We start from the raw sequence: 14,976 nt of genomic DNA on the forward strand, positions 1-14,976 counted from the left end.
AAAATGGAAGGAAATAATAAAAGAGCAGAATCAATGAAATGGAAAGCAGACAAAAATCAACAATGCCAAGAGTTAGTTCTTTTAAATAGTAATAAAACTGATAAACCCATAGCATGACTGATGAAGAATAAAAGAGAAAACAAATTGCTAATTATCAGGAATGAAAGGTGGGCATCACTGTAGATCTCTAAGATATTAAAAAGTATATACTATGAACAATTTATGAAGCCGATAAATTTGACAACTTAGATGAAATGGATAAAATCCTTGAAACACACCACTTACTAAAATTGACATAATTAATAGAAAACCCAAATAGCTCTATGTCCATTAAATAGATTGAATCTGTAATTAAAAATCTTTTCACAAAGAAAATTACAGTCTCAGATCACTTCACTGGTGAATTCTTCCAAACATCTAAGAAACATATACCAATCTTACACTCAGGAAACAAAAAGTGGGAATGTTTCCCCATCTCATTTTATGACACCAAAACCCGAGAAGGACAAGGCAAGAAAGAAAATGACAGACCACTATCTCTCATGAACACAGAGGCAAAAATCCTAAACAAAATATTAACAAATTGAATCCAGCAATATAAAATGGATAATACATTATAACCAAGTGAAAATTTTATTACAGGAATACAGGATTGGTTGACATAAAACAAAAACAAACAGAACCCACAAAACTAATTCACCAGAGGAGAAATCATAGGATCATCTCAACAGAAGCAGAAAAAGCATATGACACGATTTAGTACCCACTCATGATACCAACACTGAGCAAACTAGGAATAGAAGGGATTTCCTCAATCTGATCAAGGTGTATGTCCAAAAGACCTATGGCCAACTTTCTACGTGATGATGAAATACTGAGTGCTGCCCCTGCTGAATCCCATCAAGGCAAGGTGTTCACTTTTTAAATTTTTTATTTATTTATTTTTGGCTGCGTCGAGTCTTTGTTGCTGCATGCGGGCTTTGTCCAGTTGCGGCGAGCGGGGGCTACTCTTCGCTGCAGAGCTCGGGCTCTAGGCGTGTGGGCTTCAGTAGTTGTGGCTCGCGGGCTCTAGAGCACAGGCTCCGTAGTTGTGGCATATGGGCTTCGTTGCTCCACGGCATGTGGGATCTTCCCAGACCAGGGCTCGAACCTGTGTGCCCTGCATTGGCAGGCGGATTCTTAACCACTGCGCTGCCAGGGACGCCCCAAGGTGTTCACTTTTATTGCTGCAATTCCACATTGTACAGGAGATACCCAGTGCAATCAGGCAATAAAAGGGAAAAAAGGACAGAAAAATTGGAAGAGAAAAAAATCAAGCTATCGCTATTCACAGATGACAGACTGTGGATATAGAAAATCCCTAGGGGATCTTAAGAAAAAAGTTTAGAATTAGTAAGTCAAGTTGACCATCTCAAGATACAAAGACAATGTATGAAACATCTACTGTATTCCTGTATATCTGCAAAAACTGGAAAAGCAAATTTATAAACCTGTTGTGGGTTGAACTGTGTCTCCCGCAAAAGATATGTTTACCAAAAAGATGTTGAAGTCCTAATCCCCAGAATGTGTGAATGTGACCTCATTTGGAAATAGGGTCTTTGCAGGTATAATCTCAGGTGATGTCCTGCTGGATTAGAGTGGGCCCCAAATCCAATGACTGGTGTCCTTATAAGAAAAGGACAAGAGACAGACAGACACAGGTGAGAATACCGTATGAAGACAGAGGCAGAGATTGCAGAGATGCATGTATAAACCAAGGACTGCCAGTGACCACCAGAAGCCAGACGTGAGGCACGGAAGAAATTTTTCCTCACAACCGCTAGAAGGAACCAATGCTGCTGACACCTGGATCTTGGATTTATATCCTCCAGAATTGAGAGAATAAATTTCTAAGCCACCTAGTTTGTGGCACTTTTTTATGGGAGCCCCAGGAAACTAATGCATAACTCTACTTAGGTAATGTCAAAAACATAAAATGCTTAGAAAAAAATTATCAGAAGTGTGCAAAACCTTTACAATAAAAGCTGCAAAATATTGCTGAGAGAAATTCAAGAGCACACAAATAAATGAAAAGATACCATGCTCACAGACTGGGAACTCAGCAGTCTTGAAGATGTCCGTTCTTAAGGATGCCCAAGTTGATCTATAGACTCAGTACAATCTCAGTCACAATTCCAGTAGGCCTCTATGATAAACTGATTTTAAAATGAGTACTTCCCCCCCTCCCCATTTCTTGGACTCCAGTTACATGTGTGTTAGAATGCCTGATATGGTCCCACAGGTCTTTTTTTATTTTTTGGCTGCGCCGCTTGGCACGTGAGATCTTAGTTCCCCGACCAGGGATCGAACCTGTGCCCCTGCAGTGGAAACTTGGGAGTTCTAACCACTGGACCGCCAGGGAATTCCCTCCCACAGGTCATTTTTTTTCCCAGTCTCTTTTCTCTCAGTACTTCATTTCTGGTAGTTTCTATTTATATGCCATCAAGGTCACAGGTATTTTCTTCCAGAGTTTCTAATCTGCTGCTGTAGTATTTTTTCATTTTAGATATTGTATCTTTTGTCCTTTGGATCTTTTTTACATCTTCCAGTTCTCCATCTTGTTCATGTTTTCCTTTATAGCCTTCAGCATAGTCATAAGATTTGTAATGGTCATTTTAAAGTTCTTGCCTGCAAATTCACTGTCTTTGGTTCTGTTTCTATTGCTTGTTTGATATTTCTTCCGATTTATGGTTTATATTTTCCTTCTTCTTGGGATGGCCTGCTAATTTTTTGCAATGTTGGATTCCAACATTTTGAATTTTACTTTGTTTAGTGTGGGATGGCTTTGTATTTCTTTTAGAAGAATGTTGGACTTTGTTCTAGCAGGCAGTTAAGTTACTTAGGATCAGTTTGATCCTTCTGAGGCTTGCATTTAGCTTTAGATTACATACTAGGGTAACAGAACCCCACTGCTGAGCTGAGACCCTTCTGAGGACTCCACGCCAATACCCGTGTATCACCAGGTCTCTCCACCCTGGTTGGATTCCTGGTTCCCTTGGATTTATGGAACTTTATGCCACACGTGGCCAGAGGAGTAGATTCGAGGGGATTCTCTGCAGACCCGTGGAGCGCTCTCAGTGCAGCCCCCTCCTGTCTGCATCTCTGCCCCACACACTCCAGCCACCCCACGTGCTGGTCTCTGCTGCCTCTGCTCAGCAACCCTGCTGGGCTCCTCCCCGTGCTGGGGCCTGGACGCTGCCTCCAGGCCGGAAGCTGGGGCCCTCGGAGGCTCACCTTGCTTGCTGCCCTTCACTCAGGAAACACTGCCACGTGCTGCCTCTGTTCCAACATCCAAGCACACCGTTAAAAAACACTTCCTTGGTTTCACAACTGTCAACAGCAGGAGGACGGTTTCTGCAGCCACTCTTCCCCCACAGATGCTGCTGCTGAGGTTAAAAGTCCAGGCACATGGTTCTCACTCTCCAGACGACACCACGTTCTCCACGGAAGACAAGCCGGGGCTCCCAGGACCCAGCTGGCTCCACACACTCAGCTACGTGACTTGCCTCGACAGTACGTTCTTCACAGTCCAGAGCTGTCTGAAATCTCCTTCCGTGCTTCGTGTCTCCCACCCCGCAGTGCTGTTTACTCTTAACGTTTAGTAGTGGATCCAAAACGGACAGTGACCGCCTGTGACAGTCGAGATGCAGCAGCAGAAAGTCACTTCCATTTGGTCATTCTGTGTGATGACTTGGAGGTTTTATTTGTGTTTAAAACAGTATGAACTGTGGGTTAAGTTTTTTCTTTTCCTTTTAAAAAATATAGTAATGAAATTGAGAAGTATCGATCCTTTCTGGTACCATAACATTTTGATTTTTTAATGGCATGAGTATGTAGGCAAACTTCAATAAAAGAACATTTTGCTGTTTTTTTAGCTACTGTTACGTTATTTCATCGTAAGATTATTTATCAACGTGATCTGAAGAGGCTCCCCCAGAGGCTGACCCCAGGTCGGGGAGTGACCTCATCGGGAATCTGAGGGGCTCGCCTGGGGCTCTGGTGTCCCCATCTGTCATGTACGGACTGGGCTGAGGACCTGGCTCACACCTAGACCACAGTAACAAGTCACCAGAACCCTGGACTAGGGCCTGAGCCTCCTGGGGCCTGAATCCATCCTCTTTTTTGTTCCTGAGATGCCCGCTTGAGGAATGATCTGAAGGAACATTAGGGTTGGGTCTTGCAGGTTGGGTGGGATTTCCAGGGAACTCGGGAAGCGCGTTCCCAGCAAGGAGAGAGGCCGGGAGGCCTGAGGGGCCAAGCGTGCAGACTCGGAACCAGGTGTGGACGGCAGGCCCACGTGCGGGGCGGGGCGGGGTGGGAGGCGGCTGGGGCCCCTCAGGAGCCGCGTGTGGTGCGGTGGGTGGTGCTCAGTGCTAGGGCACACAGGGCGCCCCTCACCACCGCTCACCTCACAGCAGGGAACCTGTAGGTCTCAGCAGCCAGCACGGCCCACAGGGCAGACGAGGAAGCGGAGGCCTACAGGTGGCTCGGCCCCCGCACAGCCTCAAGACTGTTCGCCGGGAGAACAGGCATGGGCACAGATGGGTCTCGGGGCCCGAGCGGGCAGCTCCCCTTAGGGGTCCAGCCTGGACTCATCCTAGGGTTTGCTCCCTGGCCCTGCCTGTGCTCTCACCAAGTGCCCGGCCTCAGCCAGTGGGGGATGAGCCCAGCCCTGGGCTTGGGGTCCCGGGGGAACGTGGGGGGGGATCTCTGCCCCTCCCGAGGACACCCTCTGGCGCGGTCACAGCCTGGCCTCAGTTTCTTCCTTTGCCGGATCACCCCATCACCCAGAAAAACGAGCCGGCCTCTTGACCCCAAAGCCCCCCCCAAAGCCCCTCTGCCTGCTGCCCCTCCCCCACTCTCCTGTAAACCAGCTTCCACTGGGCGCCGGCCAAGGTCACCTCAGCATCAGAGCCACGTGGCCAGTCTCTCCCTGCCCCACGCGGCCTCCAGGCTGCCCTCATCCTCACCCGCTCTTGATGCCTGGTTCCGGGGCTCGAACCCTGGTCCCATCTACACAGGTTCATGAACATTTCACCAGGCGCCTGATGGGCAGTGCAGACCGGACCCCTCCAGGGAGCGCAGCCCATCCTTCCCAGTACTCAGACCACAGCCTTGCGGTCCTCCTTGCCCCCTCTCATCCTCCTACCTGCATCCCGTCTGTCGGGAAGCCCTGTGGGTCCAGCTGTCAGAATAATTCCACAGGCCAGTCCCACTCACCCTCTCTCAGGCTAAGAGCCAGGCCGGGCACGGTCTCCACACAGAAGCGGGCCCTCGCCGCTCCCCCTTCACTCAGGGACAAGCCACATCCTCGTGTGTGCACAGCAGCAGCTCTACCAAGAGGCTGGGAGCAGTGGGAGCTACGGAGGGTCCTAGGGGGCGAGTGGAAGCTAGGCTGCAGCCAGGCGGCAGCGCCACGCCCGCTTTCTGCAGACTGGTGACAGAGCTCAGAACAAAGGGACCACACGGGGATTCCTTTCATTCACTTTAAATACTATTAGCACACTGCTGCCAGCTTATACCCAATTAAATATTTGTAGCTCTTCACTGCTGTGTTGGAGATCACCCTCCCCCCACCCCCGAGACTGGGTGGGGGCACCTGCCTACAAGGCCATATGGAAGCCCAGCCCACTCCCCACTCCCCTCTGCTGGGCCCCCCCAGCCCCTTCTCCACACCCCTGCTGTCCTCTTGGCACTTACCACTGTGGACCACCGGCAGCGCTGAGTCCCTGGCTGGGCTCTGTCCTGGGCATGCGAAGGCCCGGGTGACCTGCTGGATGGAGGATGGTGAGGGCACCAGGAATCGAGAGCCGCCGCCGCCACCGGCGACCCTAGAGGTGCTCCAGGGCCGGGGCCCGGGGTCCCCTCGGGGGCACAGCCATCAGCTCGCCCGCCCCCTCCCCGCCGCAGCCCATCACAAAGCAACCAGACGAGGCCTCCTGCTGTACTAATGTATTCCATCTTTCAAAAAGAAAGACATGATTTTAATATTACTTAACAATATGTTAAAAAAGTAGCCAGGCAGGCCTCCGTGTTAATACAGCCGAACACTCTAACAGACTTGACGGTGTGAGTACTGGGCGGTGTTTTGTTTTTGAACTTTCTCATTCTGCAAGGGATCTTACACAAGCTGGCTACAAGTCAGGGGGATCAGACACGGACAGCGCGACGTGTACACTCTTAAACAGTAGATTGTGGAGGAGAACGGAGAGCCCTGCCCTGCCCGGCCGCCTCGGGTGGGACGCAGGGCACAGAGAGCTGAGCGCAGCGGCACCCCGGCAGGACAGATGGCGGGACAGGGCGAGACACAGAGGCAACGGGCCACGTGGGGATGCGAACCCATCCGGCCGCGGCCCAGGCCTCAGAGGCCGCGGCGGTGGAGAAGGTGGCAGAGCTACTGTTCCGATCCGACGGCAGAGCTACAGTCAAGGCGGCTCACTCACAGACTACACGCACACGAGCTAACAATGCGGGTCGAGCAGCAAGTTCTCGGTCGGGAGGGGGCTCGGGTGCGGCGGCCCACCCGCACAGCCCGGGGCAGGCACAGCAGCTCCGGGCCCGGCCCACCGCCCGCGCGTCCCTCTCCAGGCGGTCCTTGTTCAGTGGGCAGCAAAGGTGGCTTTTTTCAAGCTGAAATTGGACCAGTTGATGGACAGTCTCTGTCGGGTCTGCCTAGCGGAATCCAAACAGAACCTGCGAAGAAAGGAAGCCAACGGTCACGGGAGGAAGAGGCCCACACCCGGGATGCAGCCGGCGAAGCCTAGCACCCTCCGGGGTTCAGTGTGCGGGACCCCGCTGGCGTCCACCGTCTCCCCACGCCTTGCTGCCGGAGGAACAGGGTCCCACCTTCAGGACACTGGCCAGCACCCTGGACATCTCTGGGGCTTTGTGTCCTTTTCTCTCGTTCTTCAGGAAGCTGCCCGTCCCAGCCAGGCTCTGCCCATGGCCACCAGCCTGCCCTCATTTATCCACAAGGTCACAGTGAGTGTGATGTGAAACAACAGTTTGTATGAGACACAGTTACAACACTGCCCGCCCCCCTCGCCCCCACGCCCGCCCTCAGGGGCAGGTTGAGTGCACAGGAATGCCCGCAGGCCTCCAAGGCCAGTGCAGCCTCGCAGGCCGGCTCTGGAACACCACCTGCGTGCTGCCCCCTGCTTCCCAGGCAATGATGGCCGAGTTCTGTATTCAAGGAAGGAAAGAACATTTTCTTTCAAAAGCCTTTACTTTTGCCTATTTCTGAAATTCTCACCCTTCCAGCACTAACGTGGGTAGCAGGAATTTGAATTAAACTAGAAAATGGTATTGTTGTCACTCGTCCAGCGGGTGAAATGAAGTGTTTTTGCTTCAGCTGTGGTTAAATCGCTGAACCAGTCGTCGGTGCTGTGTGCCTGGAGGACTGTGTCCAGGTAGACGAAGCCCCCGGCCACCCTGCCCCTCGGCGAAGGGCTGCACCGTCTCCCAGGATCCAAACTCTCTTTCCCTGGACACAGCTGGCCAACCCCAAGTCCTAGTGGTATTACCTTTTAAACCTTCTGGAAGCTTCCACCTCCTCCTCCACTGTCTCTGCATCAGCACACGTGTGTCCCCACCCTTCACGCCGCAGCCAGAACGCTTGGAAGCACCAACCACGGCCCTGCTCCAAGCCGCTCAGAGAAGAGCTGCAGCCCAAACCAAGCAAGGTCTCCACGGGGCCCAGGCGACCTGCTCTGCGTCCCCCCCCCACACTGGCTCCACTCTGGACACCACCTCCCATCAGGCCTCCGTACTGCCAACTGTGGACTGGGTCACGCACACGTACCTACACGTGTACAGAACACACGAGTACAGGTAACTATAACGCAAAAGCCTGGGTACCCACCCCGCAGGTCAAGAAACCCAACACTGCCAACCCTGGGCGCCATGCTGTGCCCTCCCAAGCAGGGAGCCACCGTCCCAGCTTTTGTAATCAGCAATCCTCATGGTTCTTTGTAGTTTCGCAACTCGACGGTGGCTCGTGATGATTTCTTTTTTTAACATTTAATGAATGAATGAATGAATGAAACCTGTGTCAGGTCTTTGTTGCGGCACGCAGGATCTTCGTTGAGGCACGCAATCTTTTGTTGTGGCGCACGGGTTCCAGGGCACGTGGGCTCTGCAGTTGCACCGCACGGGCTCTCTAGTTGAGGCGTGCAAGCTCAGTAGTTGTGGCACGTGGGCTTAGCTGCCCCGCGGCATGTGGGATCTCAGTTCCCCGACCAGGGATCGAATCCGCGTCCCCTGCATTGGAAGGCGGATTCTTTACCCACTGGACCGCCAGGGAAGTCCCTCATGTTGATTTCTAAACACAGAGTAACAGAACTGCACTGTATGTTTTCACGTTGCTCCTTTCATTCAACAGTACGTTCATGCGATTCCTCCGCGAGGCCACAGGCGCGGTGGGACTGTTTGCTGGAGTATGTGGGACGCACAACTTGGCCGTTGCAACTTTACAAGAGCTGCCAAGCTCTTCTCCAAAGTGGTCTGACCTGACCTGCTGCTCCTCGCCCGCGGAGGGGGTCGGGCCCAGCTGCTCCCCAGTGCCAGTCGGGCTGAGGCCCCCGCGGTTAACTGGTCACAGGTTTTCTGTGACATCGACTGTTTCATTTGCCCACTTGTCAACAGGTCTGTCTTTCCTTAATGGTCTGTAATGTTTACACATCTTGATACTAATCCTTTGTGATGTGCTGCAAATACTGTTTTCTCACTTTCTTTAAAGCAAATTGTTGATTTTAATGTAGCTTAATTTAGCAATCTTTTATTTTATGGTTGGTGTTTCTAAGAAATCTTTCCCTATGCTCAAAATTAAAAGGTTTGCATATGACACTTAAAATCTTAACCCATCTGAAGTTGACCCTGAGTGTGGTGTGATGCAGGGAAAGCACACTTGCACAGCTCCGTTTATGAACACGCCTTCATTCCCACAGTAATCAGCCAACCCATCTTTTGTCATACACCAAAGCTCAGTGTTCGTACAGGCCTGTTTCTGGGCACCAATGTCACCATATTTTAATAACCAGGACTTTCCAAGTCTTTACAATGGGCAGGAAAAGGAGCCTTCCTTATTCTTCCTATTCTTCTAGGAGGATATTAGCGATCCTTTACAATTTTTTTCTTTTTTGGGTCAATGTAACACATATATAGCAGGGTGAATAAAACAAATGTATAACATAAAGAATCATTATAAAGCAAATACCGTAGATCACCAGAGTCACGCTGGGGGTGAGTCAAGCACCTGCCTGGTGCTCCCTCTCCTCAGAAGTAATCACCATTCTGGCTTTTTACGTTGATCACTTCCATGTCTTTCTTTAAAGTCTTAACGCCTACGTACGCATCCCTGAACAACATACTTCACTTCTAAAAACATACTTTATTTAGGTATAATTTATGTCCAGCAAATTGCAGTCAGTGTAGAGCTCACAGTGCTGACAAACATATACATCTGGGAAACCATCACCTCAACCAAGACACAGACCGTTTCCACGAAACCCCAAGTCTCCTTGCCGCTCTGGCCCCAGGCAAACAGCGACCTCTTGGTCTGTCCCCACGGATGAACCCGTGTGTTCCGGGATTTCGCGTCAGTGGTGCCTCCGCTTCTCGCACCAAGCGCGCCGCCTCTGAGGGCTGCCCATGTGCTGCAGCAGCGTCCACTGGATGGACAGGGCACCATTTTGTTTATCTGCTCATCTGTGTGGACCTCTGGGTTGACCCCAGTTTTGGGCTACAAATAAGACTTCTAGGAACATTCAGGAACGAGTCATTGTGCAGGCATCACTCTGCTTTCTCTTGGGCTTTTGGGCAGCCCCCAGCAGTAGAGCTGCTGGACTTAACAGTAGGCATATTAAACAATGTACTTTAGTTTTGCCTAATTTTAAGTTTATATAAATTGGATATCGCGTACATTCTTGAGCATTCTGTCTCTGTTAACATTCAGTTTGTAAGATGCATCTGTGTTGCAGATTGCTCTGGTTTGTTCCTTTTTGTTGCTATAACACTTCTCCTTTGACAGTATCACAATGTGTCCATCCCAACAAGTTTTAGAAACACTGTGTTAAGTTCCACAAAACCCTTCTTGGGTTTTAAATCCACAGATAAACTTGCGGAAGCTGGAGAGCTTAAAGGTACTAATGTTTTTTTTTTTTTTTTTTTGCTGTGTAGTTCCATTTATATGAAGTTCAAAAATATGCAAAACTAATGTATGGTGAAAGATCATCTTTACTTTGGGGGTGCTGGTAATGACTGGGGACGTATGAAGTAGGCTTCTGGGTGCTGATAATGCACACCTTGGCCGGGTGGTGGTTACCTGGATGTGCTCACTTTGTTAAAATTCACTGAGCTCAAAGGCACTAATTCTTCTACAAATGAACACGAAGAACCTGTGTGACCTGGGTCCTTCAAAGCTCTTCTGTGAAGTCTCATCGCCTTCTGTGCACGAGTCTTGTGCAACTCCTACTAGATTCATGGATACTGCACAGATCTTGCTGCTGTGATAAATGCTGTCTTCACGTAAACTACATTTTGGAATTATTGATGGTGTAGAGAAAAATAAATAACTTCTGTACACTTATCCTACAGCCAGGCTCTTGCTAAACTGTCCTATGTTTTCTTCCACAATTTCCTACGTAGACAATTAGATCATCTGTAAAATGAAATTTTACTTCCTCCTTTCCATGCCTTATGCCTTTAATTTCTTGTCTTACAGTGCTCGCCAGGAACCACGGTTTAGGGTTGACCAGAAGAGGAAATAAGAGGGCAGCATTTTTTTGCACGTGCTTCCACATCTTTCCCATTTTGGAAAACGTTTCATGTAGCTTTCTTTTCTCTTCTTTCCCTTCCTCTTTTGGTAAATTCCTTTTTTAAGGTTAAAGATATTTTCTTCTATTGCTTACTATTTTAAAAAAATTAGTTATAAATGGGTGCTAAGATTTTAGCAAAGGTTTTTTTCTGAACTCACTGAAATGATCACATGGCTCTTCTTTACCATGTTAATGTGCCAGATAACACTGCGGATTTTCTAACATCAAAACTCCTTGCATTCAATCCTGGGGTAAGCCGGTTTGGTAACATGCTGCTCTTTGAAAATACTGTACACTGTTGGATTTAGCATGTGAATATTTTCGTGATGATTTTTGCACCTAATATTCATGAGAGAAACAAATGTGTCATTTCCCATTTTTTTCTGATATTGTTTTTGGCAGATTTTGGTATCAACATTTTACTTCTCTCATAAAGTGGGGAGCACGCTCCTGTGCTGTCTCATTTCAATTCTCTGGTAGAATCTACAAGACCGAATAATCTTTCTTCGAAAGTCTTGGACAATTCTCTGTGAAACTGTCAGAATGTAGTTTTCTCACTGGGAAGACTTAGAACTGCTGCTTTACTCTAACAGTTACTGGACCATTCACGCTATTTTTCTATTGGGTTAATTTTGTGTCTTATTTAAGTTTTAAAGTTAATTGTTGTAAAGTTGCTCCCAGTCTCTGGAGTTATGTCCTCCTTTTCACTTACGTGCTCACAAAATCAAAGAAACCCTTTATATTACAGAGAATTTCAAACACACCCCAAAGCAGAGAATGGTAAAATGAACAGAGCCACCATCCAACTTTGATAATTATCAACGTTCTGTTTCTTCTTCCATCTAATTATGGTATTTTGGGTGTCTTTTTTCTACTTTTCTTGACTAGTGTCTCTCAAAGGTTTATTTATTTAATGTTTTCAAAGAATCAAATTTTGGCTTTGATGATCTTCTCTTTGTTTCCTATTTCATTATTGCTCTTATGTATTATCTCCTTTGTTTCACTTTCTTTGAGTTTATTCTATTGCTGTTTTCCTAATTTCTCAAATTAAATCCTAAACTCATTAATTTTCAGGTTTTTAATACCTAACTCCAGCATTTAAGGCTTCAGTGGAAGTGCTCCCAAAGGCAAATCTTTTCTTTTTTTAAAAATTTTCTTGAAGTACAGTTGATTTATAATGTGGTGTTAATTTCTGCTGTAGAGCAAAGTGACTCAGTTTTATATACATATGTATATGTGTGTGTGTGTGTGTGTGTGTGTGTGTGTATGTATATATATATATATTCTTTTCCACTGTGGTTTATCATAGGGTATTCAATATAGTTCCCTGTGTTCTACAGTAGGACCTTAGTTGTTTATCCATTCTCTATATAATAGCTTACATCTGCTAACCCCAAACTCCCACTCCATCCCTCCCCTCCCTCCTCTGCCCCTTGGCAACCACAAGTCTGTGCTCTATGTCTGTGAGTCTGTTTCTGTTTCGTAGATAAGTTCATTTGTCATATTTTAGATTCCACATATAAGTGATATCATATGGTATTTGTCTTTGTCTGACTTACTTGACTTAGTATGATAATCTCCAGTTGCATCCATGTTGCTGCAAATGGCATTATTTCGTTCTGTTTTATGGCTGAGTAATATTCCATCGTGTATATGTACCACATCTTCTTTATCCATTCATCTGTCGATGGACATTTAGGTTGTTTCCATGTCTTGGCTATTGTAAACAGTGCCATTACGAACATAAGGGTGCACATATCTTTTTGAATTATAGTTTTTTCCAGATATATGCCCAGCAGTGGGATTGCTGGGTCATATGGTAGCTCTATTTTTAGTTTTTTTGAGGAACCTCCATACTGCTCTCCATAGTTGCTGTACCAATTTACATTCCCACCAACAGTGTAGGAGGGGTCCCTTTTCTCCACACCCATGAGCAAAACCTTTTCTGCATTCCACAGGGTTTCACATGCAATATTTTCCTTATCTTTTAGTTCTATATATTTTTAGATGTCCACTGTCGTTTCGTACTTGACCCATGAGTTATTTAAACTTACATAATTCCAGATTTCCAAATATTTAGGGACTTAAAATGTACCTATTGTAAACATGCAACTTCAACATGTTGTGGTCAGAGAATACAAATTATACATCCTTCTTTGACATGTTTGAACCTTGCTTTCTGTGGCCCAGCACATATCCCGTTTCTGTGGATGTCCCCGTGTGTGTAAGAACTCAGCTCTCTGTTTCTTGGATGCAGGGTTTCACCTACATCCATTAGACTAAGCTTGCCAGTCAAGCTGTGTTGATCTTCCACATCTTCACAGGGGGGCTGGGGCTGCTCAAGCCAATCAGGACGCAGAGAAATGGTCTGAGATCTCCCACCAGGATGGTGGATTTGTTTGATTCTCTGTGAAGCCCAAATTGCTTTTTGTATCTTGAGGCTATTTCATTAAGTACTTGTGTTTAAAATTCCTATTTCTTCCTGACAAATTGAACATTTTATCATTATCTAGCAAACTTCATCTATCCCTTGTGTTAAAATATACTTCGTCTAAGAGTAACAACTGTAACAGTTTCCTTTCTCCTTTCTCTTTATTTCCACCTTTCTTTTCATTATAGTTTAGGTATGTTCTTGTAAACAGTAATATATACGTGTGTGTGTGTGTGTGTGTGTGTAAGTGTGTGTGTATATATATATATATTTTAAAAATTTAACACAACCTGACAAACTACTTTTGTCTGCTTACTGCCTATCATGGTTACTGACACAATTGGACTTGTGTCTATCATCTTTTTAAAATTTGTTTGTTGTACTTTCTCTACATTTATATTTTTTTCTTTTTGTTTTGATTTTTTTTCCTTCTACTGATTAGCAATTTATACACCCTATTTCTATTCTTTTAATGCTTGCTCTTGAAATTGTGTCCTGCCCGTTTAGCTTAAAGTCTGAATGTTAATTACCTGAACAATAGAAGGACTTCAGGATACTCAGCTCTGATTATTTCACACCTAACTGACATACTACTGCTGTTCAGTACTGGGGTTCTTTCAAACATAATGTCAGTTAGATATTTACCTAGATTTATCAGGCTGTTTTTCATTCCTTCCTGTGTATGTTAGAGTGATCTTTTGAGGTCAATTTCCTTTTTCTTTTCTTTCTTCTTTTTTTTGGGGGGGGGGCCACGCTGCGCAGCTTGCAAGATCTTAATTCCCCGACCAGGGATCAAACCCATGCCTCCTGCAGTGGAAGCATGGAATCCTAACCACTGGACCACCAGGGAATTCCCGATTTCCTTTTTCTTAAAGTATAATTTTAGATGTTTCCTTTTAAAACAGGTCTCTTTGTAGCAAGCTCCTACAGTTTTTCTTTATTATGGGAAAGAACAGTTTTGTGGGATACGTAATTATAGACTGACAATCTTCTTTCAACACTGTAAAATAAATATCACTCCATGGTCTCTGGTTTCATATGCTATGTCTAGAAATGGATTTTTGTTTGTTTATCCTACTGGTATATGTTGTGCTTTTGAATTTGTAGATTCAAATTTCCCATTAGTTCTGCAAAATCCTCAGGCATCGTATCTCTTTAAATCCTGCTTTTCTGTGGTCTCCATTCTCTCTCAGAGGGGCTTCCGTTAGATGTATGTCAGACTTAGCCACTCCTCCGTGTCTCTTCAGCCCTCTTTCACATTTTCTATTTTCCTTGTATCTTGGTGCATTCTGGGTACATTTTCCAGATATATCTTCCAGTTCATTAATTCCCTCTTCAGCAGTGTCTAATCTGTTTATCAGCTATCTATCTATTGAGGTCTTGACTTTAGTAATTCTATTTTTCATTTCTAGATTTTTATTGTTGTTCCTAGGTCTTGGGTGTTTGATAATCTTTGTTTATAAGGTCATGCATGATTTTAAGGTGTGTGAACCCTGCAGGTCTACCTTGGGAAAATATTCCTCCAAAGCTTTGCCTACATCCAAGAAATGCCCCTATTCTATCCCCTGCTCCCCAGAATCCAGCCTCAGGGCAAACTGTGTTAATAATTCAAGTAATTTAGGGACCTCCCTGGTGGTCCAGGGGTTAAGAATCCTCCTTCCAATGCAGGGGATGCGGGTTTGATCCCTGGTT

At 46.4% G+C, this 14,976-nt stretch overlaps 1 protein-coding gene across 3 annotated transcripts in view; it reads right to left on the minus strand.

Annotated features, from left to right (window-relative positions):
* Positions 1-5,987: 5,987 nt before the first annotated feature.
* Positions 5,988-14,976, minus strand: part of FAM193A (family with sequence similarity 193 member A) — a 170,148-nt gene continuing 161,159 nt past the window's right edge. For all 3 annotated transcript variants that reach the window (XM_057546530.1, XM_057546529.1, XM_057546531.1), the window contains one exon: positions 5,988-6,732. In XM_057546530.1, coding sequence (XP_057402513.1) covers positions 6,639-6,732 — 94 coding nt within the window. In that variant the 3' untranslated portion in view covers positions 5,988-6,638. The remainder of the gene's footprint in view (positions 6,733-14,976) is intronic.

This window comes from Balaenoptera acutorostrata, chromosome 5 (assembly GCF_949987535.1).
Source record: "Balaenoptera acutorostrata chromosome 5, mBalAcu1.1, whole genome shotgun sequence".
Lineage (NCBI taxonomy): Eukaryota > Metazoa > Chordata > Mammalia > Artiodactyla > Balaenopteridae > Balaenoptera > Balaenoptera acutorostrata.